This window comes from Tetrao urogallus, assembly GCF_951394365.1.
Source record: "Tetrao urogallus genome assembly, chromosome: 3".
In the NCBI taxonomy this organism is placed as follows: domain Eukaryota; kingdom Metazoa; phylum Chordata; class Aves; order Galliformes; family Phasianidae; genus Tetrao; species Tetrao urogallus.
The window spans coordinates 83,148,908-83,166,177 of NC_136815.1; the positions used below are offsets into that span (position 1 = coordinate 83,148,908).

Genomic DNA, 17,270 nt, shown 5'->3' on the forward strand with positions numbered 1-17,270 from the left:
AGGAAGGGACTCTCAGGAGTCTGCCAGCTCTTAGGATCATCCGACAGACTGTTCCCACATCCTCCAGCCACCTCCCATCATTACATTTGCGAAGATTGTTCTGTCACTGCTGCATACCTGGACAGAACAGGTAGGTGCTCTGTGCCCCTTGAGCAAAAGGTGAGTGGATTGTGCCCAGCCTGTCCAACAGCTTTCTGCTGACCTCATTTCAAGCTTACAGAGCTAGGAGGCCTAAAACAACGTATGTGCATCCTACCTGCAATGGCACAGGGCTGCTTCAAATCAATCTAGAAATACTTCCTGCCTGCAAAGAAAGACGCTATACGGAAGCCATCATGAAAACCAGTATGGAACCAAAAGACATTCAGACTCCAGGCTTGAGTCCAATTCTGAGTCAATATGACAGTGTGGGTGGTCCACAACTTGCGGAGTCAAGACCACCACAGTTGTTCATCAGTGGTTTGATACCTGCTAAGTGTGTCTTTATTTCACAAAACAAACTCAGAACAAGCACATGCAGTGACACAATTGTGCCTGCCCCAAAAGGATTAAGATACAACACATTTTCCCACTTACATTTTCCCATTCCGCTAACATTACTGAAGAAACATTTCATTTTCAGCTGTGTTTTCAGAAAGCTAACAAGGCTCTTATGAATACATCAAAGCAAAGTCATCTTATTCATTTACACAAATGTTTCCGATTACTTTTCCTCTGACCGTTCAGACAGTGCTTTATTAAAAAGTCAGATGAAAAATTGTTTTTCAGGACCATCTCTCATAACTCAAGGTTTTGATCTCACCCTGCATTTACAGAACATCTGTATGGTGCAAAAAAAAAAAAAAAAAAAAAAAAAATTCCCTCAAAAAAAGGTACAACTCTCTACGGACTCAAGGTGTACTAGGAGTTTTTTCAGCTAGGAGCAAGACATCTCCAACAAACGTAATCAGCAATGAAAGCAGTGGGAAATACACTGATCTACACACACATGGGAAATACACTAATCTACACACACTGAAAATCTGTTCCCTTAAGGGTCTTGCACAAACTACACCTTTAGTTGACTTTGAACGGAGTCCTCAGTTGATTAAAGTGCTGATTTTGCATTATTTATGGTGATTGAAATGCATCTAAGTAGTACTTAACAATAGAATTTACACAAAGTTACTTGATGGAAAAAATAGAGGTGGGGGGGAGGGAGGTTGTTTACAAAACAAGTTACAGTAATAAAGCTGCTAGGCTGAGCCAAGAGACCTCTTAGTAAATCATTTATTCCACAGTTTGACAATATTTACAAAGGTTTTTACATGAATTATTTACTCAGGCTTTTATAACTTGTAACGTACTGTACACAAAACAGCAAAAACACATTAGAGTTACAAACCTGGGAACATACAGTTATGCAATGACAGATGGTGGAAAGGGCTCTGACAAAGGGAAGTTTACAGCTAACACAAGCAACAGCCTTTTCTATCTGTCATCAATAAAGGGATGAGGACTAGCAGGAAAATGTGATTCAAGGAAACAAGACAATTTTTCAAAAGCAACATTCTTTATGATCGCTGCATTTGGTTATTTAAAAACAAGTCTTTTGTTTTGAATGTCTGATTCTAACAACTGACATTTCAGTGAGTTACCACCCACCAACGAAAGGCTGCATGGCAGATAATTGGCAGAAAATGGCCAGAGTTTATATGAAGGAAGCCCCAAAGTTCTGCTGCCCACCACTTTAGCTTTTGGTCAACTCAATTGTTACTTTAAATCTAACAATCCTGCCCATGTGTATTAGCACCAGTGCCAGGAATTTTTGTGCACAATGCTCTGAAAGACATATTTGTTGCTTGAAATATTTCTAATTGAAATAAAAGAGGAGAGAAAAACAAGATCTTCCCTGATGCCATATTACAGATGGAGAATAGAAACTACCGCAATACCTGAGGCACAGCAGAGACCATTCAGCATAGGTTTGGGAAGCTTTGTGCATCAAACCGGCTCTTACAGCTACATCTCTTACTGCCCAATGTTACTGAACTCAATAATGGCTATCAATATCAGATACTTTGCATCCTGTGTAAAGGTATCATGGATTCATGGCTTCAGCTTGCCTGCTCTCTTCGCGCCCAAAGAAAAAATTGTAAGAGCACCTCACACTAAGCAAGTCAAAGGATTTGGTGAGAGCATCACAGCACATTCAGTATTTCTCGCATAAACTTCAACCCCATGCAGCATCACAACCTTCTTACTAATTCATAATGGAAGGCAATGAGTATCCCACACTCAGTTTCATGCACAGGAAAATGTAGAGCTATAATGGAGAACAGTCAGTAGTGAAGACTTTGAAGACTGCAGGGACACAGCATCATCACACATCCCCTTCCCATCATCAATCAGATTCAGATATGACATGCAAGGGATCTTTTTCTCCTTGTTGACCCGAGAGCTAACAAGTATTTAAGAACACAGACCACGAGCATGGGACTGCTGAGACCCTGACATAAAGCCTAAAATTGGATTTTGGTCAAGAACTTCACCAATGCAGGCTGTATAACTGAAGCTCCAGCTTCCAGTTAAGTGCCTGGACATATTACCACAGGGACTGAGCTCATCAGTAGCAATGTAACAGCTCTAATTCCTCATGCAGAAGCTCTGAGCCCCCTACTTTTAAATGAAGAGTAGAAAAATAATATAATTATATACATTTTGCTGACTGAAGAAGCCTCTCTATTTTTTTTTCTTGAAGCAGTTTGATTTTTCATCTCAGAACAACTTCTAAAATCACTCTTTGGATAAAGAAAGGGGCAAGGATTATTGACTTTAGTTCACATTTAGAAAAGCCTTTCCCTAAAACAACAACTTTGTTTTGGGGGATTGTGTGTCTGTGTGCAACCAAATTCTTACCCTCACAATTTTGTAAAAACTATTTTGTAAAAAATACTATTTTGTAAAAACTATTTTACAAATAGTGTAATAGTTACAAATACTACTATCCTAAACTATTGGGATAGGAATTCAAACAAGAATATTCACCAACACTGCCCACCATCAAAGCAAAACCAACAGATCCATGTGGAAATTCAAGTTAAAAGAAAGCATCAAACCAAAGTTCTAACTAATAGAAGACCCAAGGACTCTGTATGGGTTGATTACAAAACCTGGCTGGACATCACATAGGTGAATTTCCATGCCATAGATTGTATAGCAGAGGTTGTGATTAAACAGGCTAGTAGCTTATAGCCAGTGATTATACAGACAAAAGACATTGTCTTGTTCTGCTATGTCAAATCAACATTTGGTTTACAGATAAAAGATTAGCCACAAGCACAGAAACAAGTACAATAAAACTGAAAAGAGTAGAGAAAAAGCAGGAAAGAAGATCAAAGATACTGAATGGTTTCTGTCTAAGAAACAGTTAAGTGGCCTCAAATTATTTGCCTGCAAAAGAGATCTCAGGAAACATATGAAGAAGATCTATAAGCTACCAAAATGGCGTGGTAAAAAAAAACAAATTTTTCACTGTTTCTTCTAGTTCAAGAACTGTCAGTAATCCAATGAAAGTAGCAGCTAGTAGGTTTGAAACGAACATTATAGTATATACTGCACATCATACACTTAGGTAGTTTCTGTTACAACATGTGGATTTTACAAATATATATGGGCTAAGAAACGGGCAAAATGCTTCCTGGTAGAGAAGCCAATCCAAGCCTTTGCACACAAAGACATCACCACTTACTCAAGGAGCCATAAGACAGGTAGAATGAAGAAAGGTTCAAGAGGTCAGAGTCACTCAGCACATTTGCAGGATAAGAAAGTAAGGAGAGAAAGAGCAGGGGGCAATTTTTCTTCTTGCATAGAATCATAGAATGGCCTGGGTTGAAAAGGACCACGGTGATCATCCAGTTTCAACCCCCTGCCGTGTGCAGGGTCACCAACCAGCAGACCAGTCTGCCCAGAGCCACATCCAGCCTGGCCTTAAATGCCTCCAGGGATGGGGCATCCACAGCCTCCTTGGGCAACCTGTTCCAGTGCATGTCTTTAACTCTTTTATTTTTAAATGTGAAAATTGAGCTTGATGGTCCACACGAGTCCAGATCGAAGAAGAGGAAGGAATGCACTTGTTAGAGGTAGCTACCTATATCAGACCTAAGAGGATCTCTAGAAACTGAAAAGCCTCTCAACTGCACTGCTACCTGAGCAGATATGAGAAAGTAGGATTTGCACAAGAAGATACCTGCTAGTTTCTCTTTTTTTTTACATGATGAGTTTTGCTGAGAAAGTGTCAGTTAAATGACAAAAAGCTCTCATCACTAACTAAAGTTCACAAGCTTTAGTTAGTTTTCCTTCAGATCTTAGCATGCTGTAGGTCTGATAAAAATAGATTTTCTTCTTTTTTTTTTTTTTTCTTTTCTTTTTGACACTTTCAATTAGGTTTTCTTCCTGCTGGTTTCTGAGGATCATTCCCTGGAGGCAGACGTACGTCCCTGCCCTCGTTAACTGCTTCTGAAATATTACTACAGTTTTCAGGAGTTCTGCTATTGACTGAACTGCTCCAAAGTCCACTCATGATATGAGGTGGACACATGCCCCTTGGAGAAGTTGCTGTTCCAGAGTATTCCTTGCCTACTTGGACAAGGGAGATAGAATTGTGATTTGTAACTGGTCAAAGTATGCAGAGCATCCACACCATGGCACAACAGAGGGGCCTGACTGTTTAAGTGATTTCAGCAGAAACTGCAGACGCTCTTCATTGCCTTCTCCTGAGCTGGGACAGGCATTCTCATGCAATCCTAGATTACATAGTAATGAGTTACAACATCAGAGAGCCCTCAGCCTAAAGCTTTCACGACAAACCTCACAAACACTTCAGAAACTCAAGAGTATTTGTTGAAAGGGGTTATTTCAGGGTTAAGTTTAAAAACTGTGGGTGTACAAGAGATGTGATACAAGTTCACTGTCCTCACTGATGTTAAAAAATCTCCCCATGTGAAACTTAACTTACATCAAATGAAATTCTTACCCAGTGACTGTGCCAGAGTCTGTGAACACAGCCAGAAACCCAATAAGAAATTCATACATTTTTTCCTATAAGGAAACATCTATCTATTCAAATTCTTCAGATAATGAATTTCATGCTTCTGATAGTATGATCTAACACTCCTACAACACTGGCTACAAGGATGTCCTTCTTAATGGGGACTATCTTTTACTATTTTAAGTTCCTTGTTTTGGTGGGAGTATCTTGGTGTTCGATATTGAAATAACTAATTATTACAGAGACAAACCCTAAGACAATACAGAATCAAACCAATAATAATTGCTTCCAGTAATAAGCTATCCTAAAATGAGTTCAAGTAGAAAGTTAATAAGCTGTAATTTTGATTGTTGATGCTCTATAGGAATAATGTCTTTAAAGAAAGCAGAAGTCATATAAAGCCCTTTTTCACCCCAGGTTGGACTATAAGTCTGTGTTAATGTCTGTGTTAATTTCTGTGTAGTCGGAAGGAAAGGAATTTGCCAAGAGATTTTAATCCTGTAAATAATGGTTTCATTAAGAACCATACATGACTCCACAGGGAACTCTAAATATTAAGATTGGTAATAAAATCATTAGTTGTTCCAAGTTATTCAGCATATCACGGAGCCCTAAAAAGTTAATGACAGTTAGTTAAGAGCCAAGTACAGATGGACCAAACGTTAGCTGGTTCATTTAAAATGGGGTTAGAAATAGTTCTTCACGGTGGGGAACAATCCTCAACAACAAGGCAATGAGCCTAAATGCTTAAAGAGCCTTTTTGATCACTAATTTCTAGCCACAGTCATAAACCCTTTTTGTGAGGTCCAAGAGTTAAGGTTTTGAATGCATAACAATGAACAGTAAAAGCCTCACAAGAACATTAAATAGTTATTTAAAAAATTAAAAATTGGCCTCTAGGTCTCAAACCCTCCAAGTTTCCTAGAACATGGACATTGAAAATTTACAGGAGCCACTCTCCCTCCTGGAGAGCCTGAGACAAGATTTTACATACGGATCTGTGTGTAATGAGTACACATGTGCACACATACATGCAGGCAAACAAAAATCATCTGGATCCCAGAATCTCCAGTACCTCAATTGCCATACAGAGTGTTCTCAGCACACGTTTAGTCACACGGAGTTGTCCAACCCCAGCCAAACCATCAGTGTGGGCACAGATCCCAACTCGGTACCCTCCAGAGGATCCCCACACTCTCAGCCTGACCCTGCTTTCCATGGGGAGAAGGCACTGTGCCAGCATCTCTGGAGCAGAGCGGTGTGGGCAGGCAGCCAGCACAGCTGCCTCCCTGCACCACGGGTCCCCCTCACACCTGCTGCCCACTACTGCCTGCGGGGACAGCCCACACCAGCAGCCCCTTTGGGCTGGGAGGAGGGGTATGGTGGGTTGTTCCAAGCAGAGCGGCTGGAGGTGACTGGGATGGTATGCCTTGCTGTGCCACTCAGAGAGCAGATGTCATGGGTGGGTGTTGAGGGAGGGAGGGTGGTCACCTCGTTGGCTTTCCTCGGTATTAAAACCCACACGCTGCTCCCATCAGGAGGAGGAGTTGCAGCTTGTAGAAAAGAGCATCACCTTCTGCAAAGCTGTGAGAGGGGCTTGTTCTCCATTTCTGTGCCAGGTAAAACCATGCTCAGGCCCCAAAGGCTGGCAGCAGCTCCTCTGCCCCTTGCTGCAGCATTAATGCAGTCAGTGTGAGACACAGCTGTGGTAGCACCATTTTTTCAACCATAAGAAACCAACAAGGTAGTACTACTTGCACAGCAGAAAAACACCATCGGTGCTTTATGCTGCTGGTGTTTTCAATTATTTTGAGTGCCCCTGGCAGTGAGACGAGTAAATAGCACACATCTTGTCCCCAGCTATGTTTCCACATTTTTTTTTACAGAGAACTTCTTCTATAGGAGCAGGCAGAGTGTGTCAATACATAGGAAAGAAAACAAGATTCCCTTAATTCCCCACCTGCTTCCTTCATCAACTTTTCTGAATATTCTTACTCCTCAAAGACCATGTATTTTTTTTAATCTGGCCTTCACGATGCAGAGTATGGATATTATCCCCATTAAACAAATGGGAAAAAAAATTTCAGTGACAAAATTTGTATTCTGGTCTCTTACATACTACTCTTAGACATCAATATTTTATCTTATTTAAACATACACACACACACAAAAAGCCATTAAAATGCCAGTCCCAACATTAAACAACGTATTTTCCTCATTTCTGGAAGAACACATTCATCTAAGGACCCCAATCCCAACAGATAACATCTACGCTTCTAGCTCTGTGCATATCCCTGTATTAACATTTCCATTCTACCATTCAGCCTACAAAAATATCTTTCAGAACTACTGCATTAGCAGGCTTCATAAGTGCAATGACAGCGCTGCTAAATTAAGTATACTTTGGGCTAATTTTATGTTTTTATCACAATACTGGAGGAATATTAGGAAGCCATTATTTTGTCAGCTTTCTCATTTAGCAAAGCAGCTTCAATTTATTAACAGTGTGGAGGGTGAATGAATCAATATGTTTCATTGGGCAATGTGTCATTTGTTAATCGGATATTGATGAGATTATTGACGCACAGCTAATTAATCTCAAACCCTGCGCTAGCCTTCATATGTTTCCTTAATTATGTTCTTCATCTTAGTCTTCCAACTTTGGCATGCAGACGCTGGCTTGTAGGCAGTGAGTGAAGTAAGCTGTCAGAGGGTCTTTCCACACATTTACAATCTCTTGGCAGCAAAATTATTTTCCTACTTGTAAATAGGTATCAAACAAATATTTAATAATATTTGCCAGAAGACTGATATTGATTTGGCAGGGAGTCGCTCCAAATTAGCTTAGCAAGAGATCTTGCATCAGAAGCGGCATACTTAAAAAGATAAATCTAACGAGCATTAAATAATTATGGAACTATAAACCTGTAATCATTGGGAAGTACTAAAATTGCTTCTCTGCAGTCGTTATCATTGCACTCCCGGCTGAAGAGACCTAATGTAACGGGATTTAGTTTTTCCCCTCCTGCTGCACAAAGACAAATGTTTTCTCAGGGCTCTTATTTTCTTTTGCCAGTTGGCCAAGTTTAGCAAAAAAGGAAAAGAGCCTTTCTAATGAGATATTAAAAGACAGGACTAATTTTGCAGGGTGTGACAAGGGTCACACACCCTAATTTCACAGGGTGCCCACAGAGGTCTGGGTGAGGAGGGGGCAGGGAGGGTTGGTTCATTTTTGAGCATCCCCTTCTGGCTGAGGGCACAGCCCTGTGGTGGGATGCAAAGTCCTGCCAAGAGCTGTTTTGCCAATTTTAGCTGGAGTCAGCTGAGGACACTGGCATTCCCGGCGCCACGGACAAAGGGAGCTGCAGCAACTCAGCTCCATGGGGTGGCACCCGCCTGGAAACCCTTTGTGCTACCTACTCAGGCACAATAGCTTTAGAAGATGTATCATTTGCATCAGGCTTATTATTTTCTTATTTTTTAACTCATAGAAACACTACCAATGGGACTCAATAATGACGTAAATCCTGGTAGGGCTTTTGATAAGTAAAATAGACCAGACCAGCTCCAGCTGGATAAGGGTTCTCTTTCTGAAGGGTTGGAACATAGATGCTGAATACATCTTTACTTATGAAAAACATAAATTCAGTTTATCTGCCCAACATCTCCAACATGTACCTTAAACATTATAAAAATCATTTTTCTAAAAATAATAAACTATCAGCTGTCAGCTCTTAACAAGAGGACAAAGAGTTTGCATCCCCCTCTTCTATTCCATGCCTAGCTCAATTACTGAGAAGAAGGGAGGAAAGAGATTTCACAGATGGGGACAAGGTGGACTGGTGCTCCTATCGCTATTGATATCTCCAAAGAGATCACCTGGCGTATGCTGCTCACACAGAACTAACCTGAACTACATTTAGAGTCAGGTAAGAGGTCCTCTGGGGTCTCTTTGGTAAAGACTTTTTACCCCTGCCTACAGCCACCAGAACATACCTTACAAAATCCTCTGCTGTTGCAGAGGGCTATGGCACTAATTAGAAGTCCACTGTAATAGTGTGTATGAGTAGACCTTACAGCTTTCAAGACAGGCATTGCAGTGCCCCAGGACTGTATTTACAAGCACTTGGAAAAGGCATTTTTCTCTGGATTAGGTATTTGTAGCCTCAGACTAGCAAGGTATCATGCTGGTAATTCAAACAGCCCTTTCCAGACCCCTTCCAGATATCCCTGAGCCTTAGGCTTCCTCCTGGCTATCTGCACAACAGCCATGAGGAGATGAGGAGAGGGCAGCACATCTGATACCCCGAGCCACAAGCCTCCCTAAATACATGAATTAGAATTTAAGGGTAAAGGAACTAGAAACAGTCCTTAGCATTCAAAAACAAATTGTTCCAGTAGTGTGTTGTGCAGCTGTGGGAATACACATTATGTGTGCTTATACTGCGTGAGAACAGGACTATCGTGTTTCAGCAAGCAATGTTGCACCTTATTTAAAAATAAATAAATTAATTGGGCTTTAAAAATGCTGTCACAGGACTCTTATTTTGTATATACTGAAAGCAAGCCAAGAAAAAAGACACAACAACTGCACAGCACAGTTTCTTGCAAGCCAACTAAATATATCTAAATGTGTCTTATCTTAGAGTCAGTGACTTCTCCCCTAAAAATGAAATCAATGCCAATTTTATTCCATGTTTATATCAATCCTTCTAAAGGGAATCAATCTAAATCTTAGATAAACACTGACTTTGTCTGTAACCTTCAGCACTGTACCGATATTTACAGCTGTGCAGTTCATTTTCTTTCAGAAATGTTGACCAACAGGTCTATGCTGTGATTTAGTCCAGTGCTGAGAGAAAGAATGATAAAAATTTCATTTGATATGACACCACAGCAGTAATCGTCCTAATTGGCCTTTGTTTTTGTTTGTCATCTATAATTATTCTTTGCATAAATTATCACATGTTTGACTGCAGTGCTTATGATCAGTGAGTTCTTTAATATGCCACTGCAAAGATTTTTGCTGCAATATATTTACTCAGTAAATTCAAAATCCAATCTGAAAATGATACAAAGATATTTTTAAAAAGCTTCTAGAAATTATGAAAATAAAATGTTCCTGAGCTTCGTATCTCAGCCAACTGTGATCTGCACAAAATTCTGCTCACAACAGAAATCACAGCATCCCCAAACAATTAACCATTGCATGCCAAATTAACCAACCCACGCCAAATGCAGCAAAATGTTCAATCCCACTCTGAAATGGGAAGGGGAAATGAAACCACAATGTGAAAATAATAACAAAAATATATATAAAGAAAAATTTAAAATTACTTTGATTTCTCCAAAACCAGTTTGTGTTCTTGACATTATCTTTTCAACACAACACACTGTATTTTTTGCATCAGGTTCTCAAAGCTGAGGTGAAATTGGCAGCAGTATTTCCTATGGACATACCAGCCCTGGGAGACAGACACCCCACCCAGGTGCCCTTCCCAGCTAATTGAGCTGCCTCACAAATAACATGGTGTTTTTAGTTTACCATCTACTTTGCTCCCTCAGAACTCTAACAGAGGGCTGTATTCAAACTACAAGCCTTAAGATATTACTGCTGCCTCTAAATAGTGTCTGACTTCCAAAAAGCTGCTTGCAGGTTCACACAAATATCCCGTACAATTTCTGTTTCAGGGCACCATTCTCTGTTTCCTACGTACCTCCCCTCCCAGATGCTGGTGCTTACCTGACCCTGTGTATCTGCAGTGTTTCAAGATAGTTGAGAGCCATTACTCTATAAACAATATATATATATGTATATCATAATTCTGTATCACTGCGTATAGAGTCATTCCATTCTTAATTCCCTGTTCGTGCCCAACTTATTTCAGGTTTGCACCAAGGACAAAATAGCAGCTCTGCATACAGATGTGCTTGAACACTTCATCAGGAAGCCAAGCATACACACACAGCTTCTAAATAAAGACCATTTTACATTTGATCTGAGGATTTAAAAATCAGAGTCAGAACTGGAGGGCAGGTCATTTTCAATTTTACACCTGTGTCAGTGTTGTATGTTCTACAACAGAGCTGCTCCAAAAGCAGGGATGACAGCAGAATCGCACCCTATCTGCACTGCTTTTCTACAAACAAAGCTCTTTAATACTCATCCTCTAAATTTCCCTACATGCTGCAGATTCTACCCACTAAACCCTACATTTTCAAAGTCTATTCTACATTTTCTTAATTCTAATTAAACAAATCTTAATCTTGACTTTAATGGCTGCAATTATGATACTTCATTATGTTAAATGTTAGTTGCAACATAAGAATAAATTGTATAAACAGTTTAGCTGCAATTGCATGGAGTCTAACTGTACATTACTCATTAACAAGATGTGGGTAGCAGCAATTATAACATTTCCTCCTAATGTCCCTATTTATTGAGTCTCAGCAGCAAGCCCCCTTTTCACAACACACACTGATTGACGATAGCAGCTTTTGTACTTGTGAAGAACAGGCACAGTAACCTGCTGTGTGCCTGTAACTCAGATCGATGGAAGTACACATTAGCTCTTAGCCTCACAGGCCGGAGTTCTTGAAGGTCAAAATAGCCATCAGCATCACTGTAGGGTACAGAAATCATTTCACAAATTGTGAACAAAAACAACACAACTTGCTTTGCAGTTTGATTATTGTTTATAGATACAGCAAGCCAAGAATTAAAGCATAGCCTTGAGGCAGCGTAATTATTTACAGCTGAAGACTCATATCATTATTAGCGTGCTCCTAATTGCTTGAAGTTATATCAATGTTAGCTGATTTAACACATTTTTGATAAGAGGCATGGAAATTGTTTTCTCTGCATATGGAATGCTAGATGGCTTCTTTATTTTTAAGGTCTTCTCTCCTCCTGTTCTGTCCAAAATGCCCCTTGTTTACCATTGGAAAAGGCTCCACACCCATAAATCCTCTTTTATTCTGGATGTCTATAACCATCACTGCAGTGTTTTGTTATGTTTCTGTGGAACCATATATTTGAATTTAGCTGGACTACAACCATACCAGGTTTGGGCTTTTACCAACCACAGACCTGACAGTTCCACGACAACACCAATTAACTAGAGAATAAATCACATTTTGCATTGGGTGGCATACCCCAATCTTTCACTTTTCCACACAGTATCTCAGCTGAGAGAAAGCTGTGCTAATCCATTGCAAAAGGCAATATAGAAAATCTCATGGACTCAAATGGCATCTGCCTAGGGCCTCACATAGACCATTCTGAAGACAGACAAGGGTTTTCTAGTGGAACATCACTGTTAGAGAAAAAACAAATTAGAATTGCTATCAAATCAACAAATGATTTGGGAACGTCTCATTTCACCTGGCCTGTAATTTGCTGCTTAATTTGTTCTTTTCATTCAAAGCAGAGGAGTAGTCAAGGGCTGACATAGGCAAAACCTTGAATCACACCAGGAGAGGTGAGTTTTTTCTAGTGACGAAAGGAGACAGGGACTCTTTGGGACACCATATAGGGAAGCTGTTGCAGGACCTTCCCAAGCCAGCACTGCATGGAAGTTGTTCTGGTAACTATAAACATGGCATTTCTGAAGTTGAGAGCATTCAACTTCTGCAACTTTTAAGACAGTCCTGCTCACTCATTCTAATGCACTGCACATTCTTCAAGGTAAAACAAATTCAAATAAGGTTTTCTTTTCCTTCTTTAACTTCCTTCCCTTTCTCTAATTAGAGCACTTAAATTTTAATCTACTCAACAGATATTTCTGCCTCTGGAGTTGTGCTGCAGGCAGTAGGAAGGAAGATGCTATTTTCCAATTAAAATCAGGGAAAGGCAGTGGGTGTTGTCCATGCACCCAACTTGGTCTTCAGGATACCCTAAACAACAGTGTGGAGACCTTGAAGACTTCGCTTGATTCACTAAGAGAGGCGAGGGGTGAAATCAACAGGATTGTCATTGGAGGTGAACCGGATATTAGTAAATAAAGTCACCATCCATGTTATATACAGACCTTTGTCAGCTTACAGAAACAGTCCTGTGATAGGACAGGCAGGGATGCTGGCAGTCCCAAGCATTCTTCCACTTCTTCCCTAAGTACAGGCTTAATTTTATGTGCCAAATTCATAGTTCAGCACATTCTTTACTGAACAATGTCTCAACTACCTGAAGATTCATTTAATTGGACTAATTCATTTATAGAAACGCAACAAAGACCAAATAATTACAGACTGGGCTATTTTAAAATAACAATCCAGCTGCTGGAAGTTACAGCATCTGGCTACTGACAGGGGTGATGCTATCTGAATTATATATTACAGTTTCCAGCGAGCAAAATCTTCCATTTTTGTCTGTGAATGGGGAAATAAAAAACTGCAATAGCGTGTGAAACTGTCATAACAGCTTTTCACAGTTGAGACACATTAAATTACCAGCAATCAATATCCTGAGAAAAAAACTTAAAAGAAATAGATTTGCTAGGAAGGAATAAAGAAGTACATCCAGTTTTAACTTGGAGCTTTAGTTTGCCCTGTGCAAGAGAACTCACAACAGATGAAGCTGAGAGAAACAGGAAAAAAAACCCCACAAACCTACAGACTGCACAAGGGACTTTGCCTGGGAACAAAAGAAAAGAACTTTTAGGGATTAACTCTTATGAATGCCATGATATGTGCACAAATAGAAACACTAACTAAGGGAGAAGTTTATGCAGGCCAAGTAAGAGCATGTCTTGAGGCTGCAAAGGACTGACTCTTTGCTATTCCTCTCTCATAAGCTTAAAAGCTAAATGACCGTCTGTTATTCCTCACTAGATGCTTCACAGTCTTGGCATCTTATAAATGGATCTTCTGCCACCTGGTCTCATTTTCTGAGAAAAGAAATAATGGATTCTGTGATGACACGTGGGTTTTCTGCTGTGTGACTCATGCACTTCGTACTTTTTAACAGTTTTTGTTTTCTGATTCTAGCTGGAGTTGCATGGCACTCAAAGTCAAAGACAGCTAATACAGTAAATGGAAACTGCTGTCAGTATGAACCAGATTAGTCAATCCCTATAGCACAAGTGAATTTCAGATAGCAGCTCAAGCATGACCACTATGATCACAGCCTAGTGTTTATGTATACACAGAAATAATGAAGCGGCCTGGCAATTACTGGAAATACATTCCTCAAGCTTTCAGGCTATGCCAAGCTTAAAATTGTGGTCAGCTCATGTGGGAGAAACTAGATCAACTTGGATTGCATTGCAGCAGTTGTAATTGAATTGTATATTTTGCCTTTCTATAAAACTTCCAGTGCTAAGTGCACAGCAGTCTAAACGACTGTGACATATAGCGCTTTCCATGCCTTTCAATTTGCAAGTCTACGCTGCAGACTCACGCACATCGCGCCAGCACAGCAAACCACCATGCAGCACCCTGCCTTACAGAGGCCACAAGACTGCCAAGCTCAAAGCTCACAGCAGCCAAGGGAGGAACCGCTGCAATTTGCTGATGAGCAGAACACACAGGTTTGGAGCAGAATCCAGTCCTGCCCACGTCAACAGGAGTTCTGCTGCTTCCTTCAGATGGGCTAGGGTCATGCCTTCCAAGTTTGCACACACCACTGAGACTCTGGTGCTTGTAACATTGACCCACTACACTGGAGTTCACCAAATAAGACAATAAATCCCAGCTCTCATCACTCCCCCAACCACACCGCCTACCCTCTCACCTAATATTGGAAGATCTCTCCATTACAGCACCCTTTCTATACGCAGTAGAATTGTTAGAATCATAGACCAGCTTGAGTTGGAAGAGATCCAATAAGGATCTGTGAATACACCACCAGCTACCACCACCATTTTTTTATTGGAAATTAAAACCCTAAGACTAAGAGCATTGTCCAAACACTCCTTGAATTCCAGCAGCCTGGGGAGCCTGTTCCATGCCCACCTCACTCTGGTCAAGAAAATCTGCTATAAAGACAGTTCCTCTGAAGGAACTGGGCTTGTTCAGCCTGGAGAACAGAGGAGTGTTGGGATGCCTCTCCGGGGCCTTTCTGAATTCAAAGGGAGACTGTAAATGGAAGAGAAATCAACTTTTGATAAGGAGAGATAGTGATAGCACATTTATTTCCTAGCACTTTATTTCCTAAATATACACACACCTATGAACTACAAAGTAGAAGAAGTAAGAAGAGGCTGCTGTCCCACTGCCTGCAGTGGGTCCCATACTAGAGGGCTGTCCCATGGCTGGCATCTGCCCGGTGCTGGCTGCAAGTGCACGTTGGACAGTGCGGGGCTGCCCATGGCTGCCAGTCCCGTGGCATCATCTTGGCCACTGCTGTCCTGGCCATGGCAAAACATGCACAAAGGAAAGGCAGGGTGGCCCAGGGAGCCTGCAGCTGGGATGTTTCTGGGGCCTGTGGGAGCTCCTTGTGAACGGGGTCAGGTGTCAAAGTGGGCACCCAGCACCTGGCTGCTGCTCAGTGGCAGCGTGGAACAGGGCAGAGCCTGGCACTGTTGCTGCAGCAGACACTGGCAGGCTGTGAGCAGGGCCTGCTTGTGCTTGGGGGGGTGTCTTCCTTGGGGCACTTGGCTGGCAGGGGTCCCATGAGTGCCGCTGGCTGCTTGCCTTCCAGCTCTGCTGCCTGCAGGCTCCTCTCTGGCCCAGCAGCTGCTCCCCATGTGAGCTGAGCACCTGGGCTGCTCTTCTGGGGGGTCTCATTCCATGCTTCCTGCAGGGCAGAACCAGGGGCAGCCACAGCACTTCTTTTCTGGGCTGCTCTTTGCTTGCAGTGTTGCAGCAGGTGTAGGTGATGTCTCCTGAAGAATGGGCTAGAGTATAGCAGTAACTGGAAAAGTACAAGAGTTAGCTGCTGTCAGCGCGGGGCTAAAGGACAGCAAGATACAGGAACTAGGACTTTTCACAGCTGAGGACAAATGTGGGCATTAACAAGGTTTATCGGTGGCTTAGTTTCAGCTGGGATGGAATTGTATTCTTCAGAGTGCTGGTATGATGCTACGGTTTGCTTCCGGGAGAAAACCAGTGTTGACAGCACACCAGTGTTTTTAGCTGCTGTAAAGCAATACTATACAGAGCCAAGGCCATCCTCAGCAAATGGGCCAAAATGCTGGGAGGAATCAGGATTAGGACATCAGACTTAAACTTGCCGAAGGGACAGTCCACGCCATATGACATCAAATAGGAGGAGTCTTGGAGAGGGTGGGAGTGTCCTGGGCTTGGTTCCAGGGTTGGTGAGCAGTTTCTTATGGATCACTTATTATACTTATTCACATAGGTATATAGAGATATACACAGGCACAACTATTATCCTTTTTCTTGTCTCTTTCCTAATAAATAAGTTCTCATTTTTTCCCCTCGATTCTCTCCCCCATCCAACTGGGAAGGGGGGAAGTGAGCAAACAACTATGTGAGCTGAGCCAAATGCTGGGTTAACCCTCAACTGCTGGTCAATTCAGTCCTACCACATAGCCTGACTACATCAAGATACTTTGTGAATGTACTGTGAGTGGCGATTCACGTAGGGAACAATTGATGTACTTACTTTCCTACTGCTAGCAAACACCACTTCTTCAGCCAGAAACTCAGGAAGCGAAGGAGATCTTTCCATGGCCCGTGAAACTTTCGTGAAGCCACAGTAGTTGAGCTGGCGAACAAAGCTCTTCATGCTTGTACCTTGTACCATCATGCTTGTACCACCTTGCCACAACCTTCTTTCACACAGTTATGGAGAGTGATAAGGTCTCCCCTATGCAAACATTATATACGTTGATGTTTGCGGGACACTTGCAACACTGGAATGAACAATTACCCTCCATTCTAAATAGAAGTTCCCAATTCTGTGATAGATGAAAATATCTCCTGCCACTTCTAACCTTGTTTTCCAGTATTTCTAAGCTGTAGTATCTATAATGGTTAACAATTTATCCAATTTTGGCTGTTGAAGCAATCTTCCTAATTTTTCTTATCAGAATTCAGTTTTTCTCCCAGTAACCACGCAGTGTCACAAGACTGCAATAACTAGGCTGGAAAGAAACAAAAGGGAACCTATAATTTGATGAAAAGCTTGCATTATTAATCAATCTTCTACTGTATAAAGCTACTGTTCCACTTAATACTCCGCTAGGCTTCTTAAATACTAAAATTAATATTGCAGAAAAGAAGTGGAACAATATACATATTAAATATTTAACAGAGAGTATTTTATTTGATCAAGAGA

General features: G+C 41.3%; 1 protein-coding gene across 1 annotated transcript; it reads right to left on the bottom strand.

The window, feature by feature from the left end:
• Positions 1-15,260: 15,260 nt before the first annotated feature.
• LOC306945207 (uncharacterized protein) lies at positions 15,261-16,739 on the bottom strand (the record flags this gene model as incomplete). The annotated part of the gene is given in 5 exon segments (XM_079533912.1): positions 15,261-15,492; positions 15,494-15,550; positions 15,552-15,601; positions 15,603-15,881; positions 16,596-16,739. Coding segments are annotated over 5 exon segments (762 nt in total).
• Between the last annotated feature and the right edge of the window lie 531 nt (positions 16,740-17,270).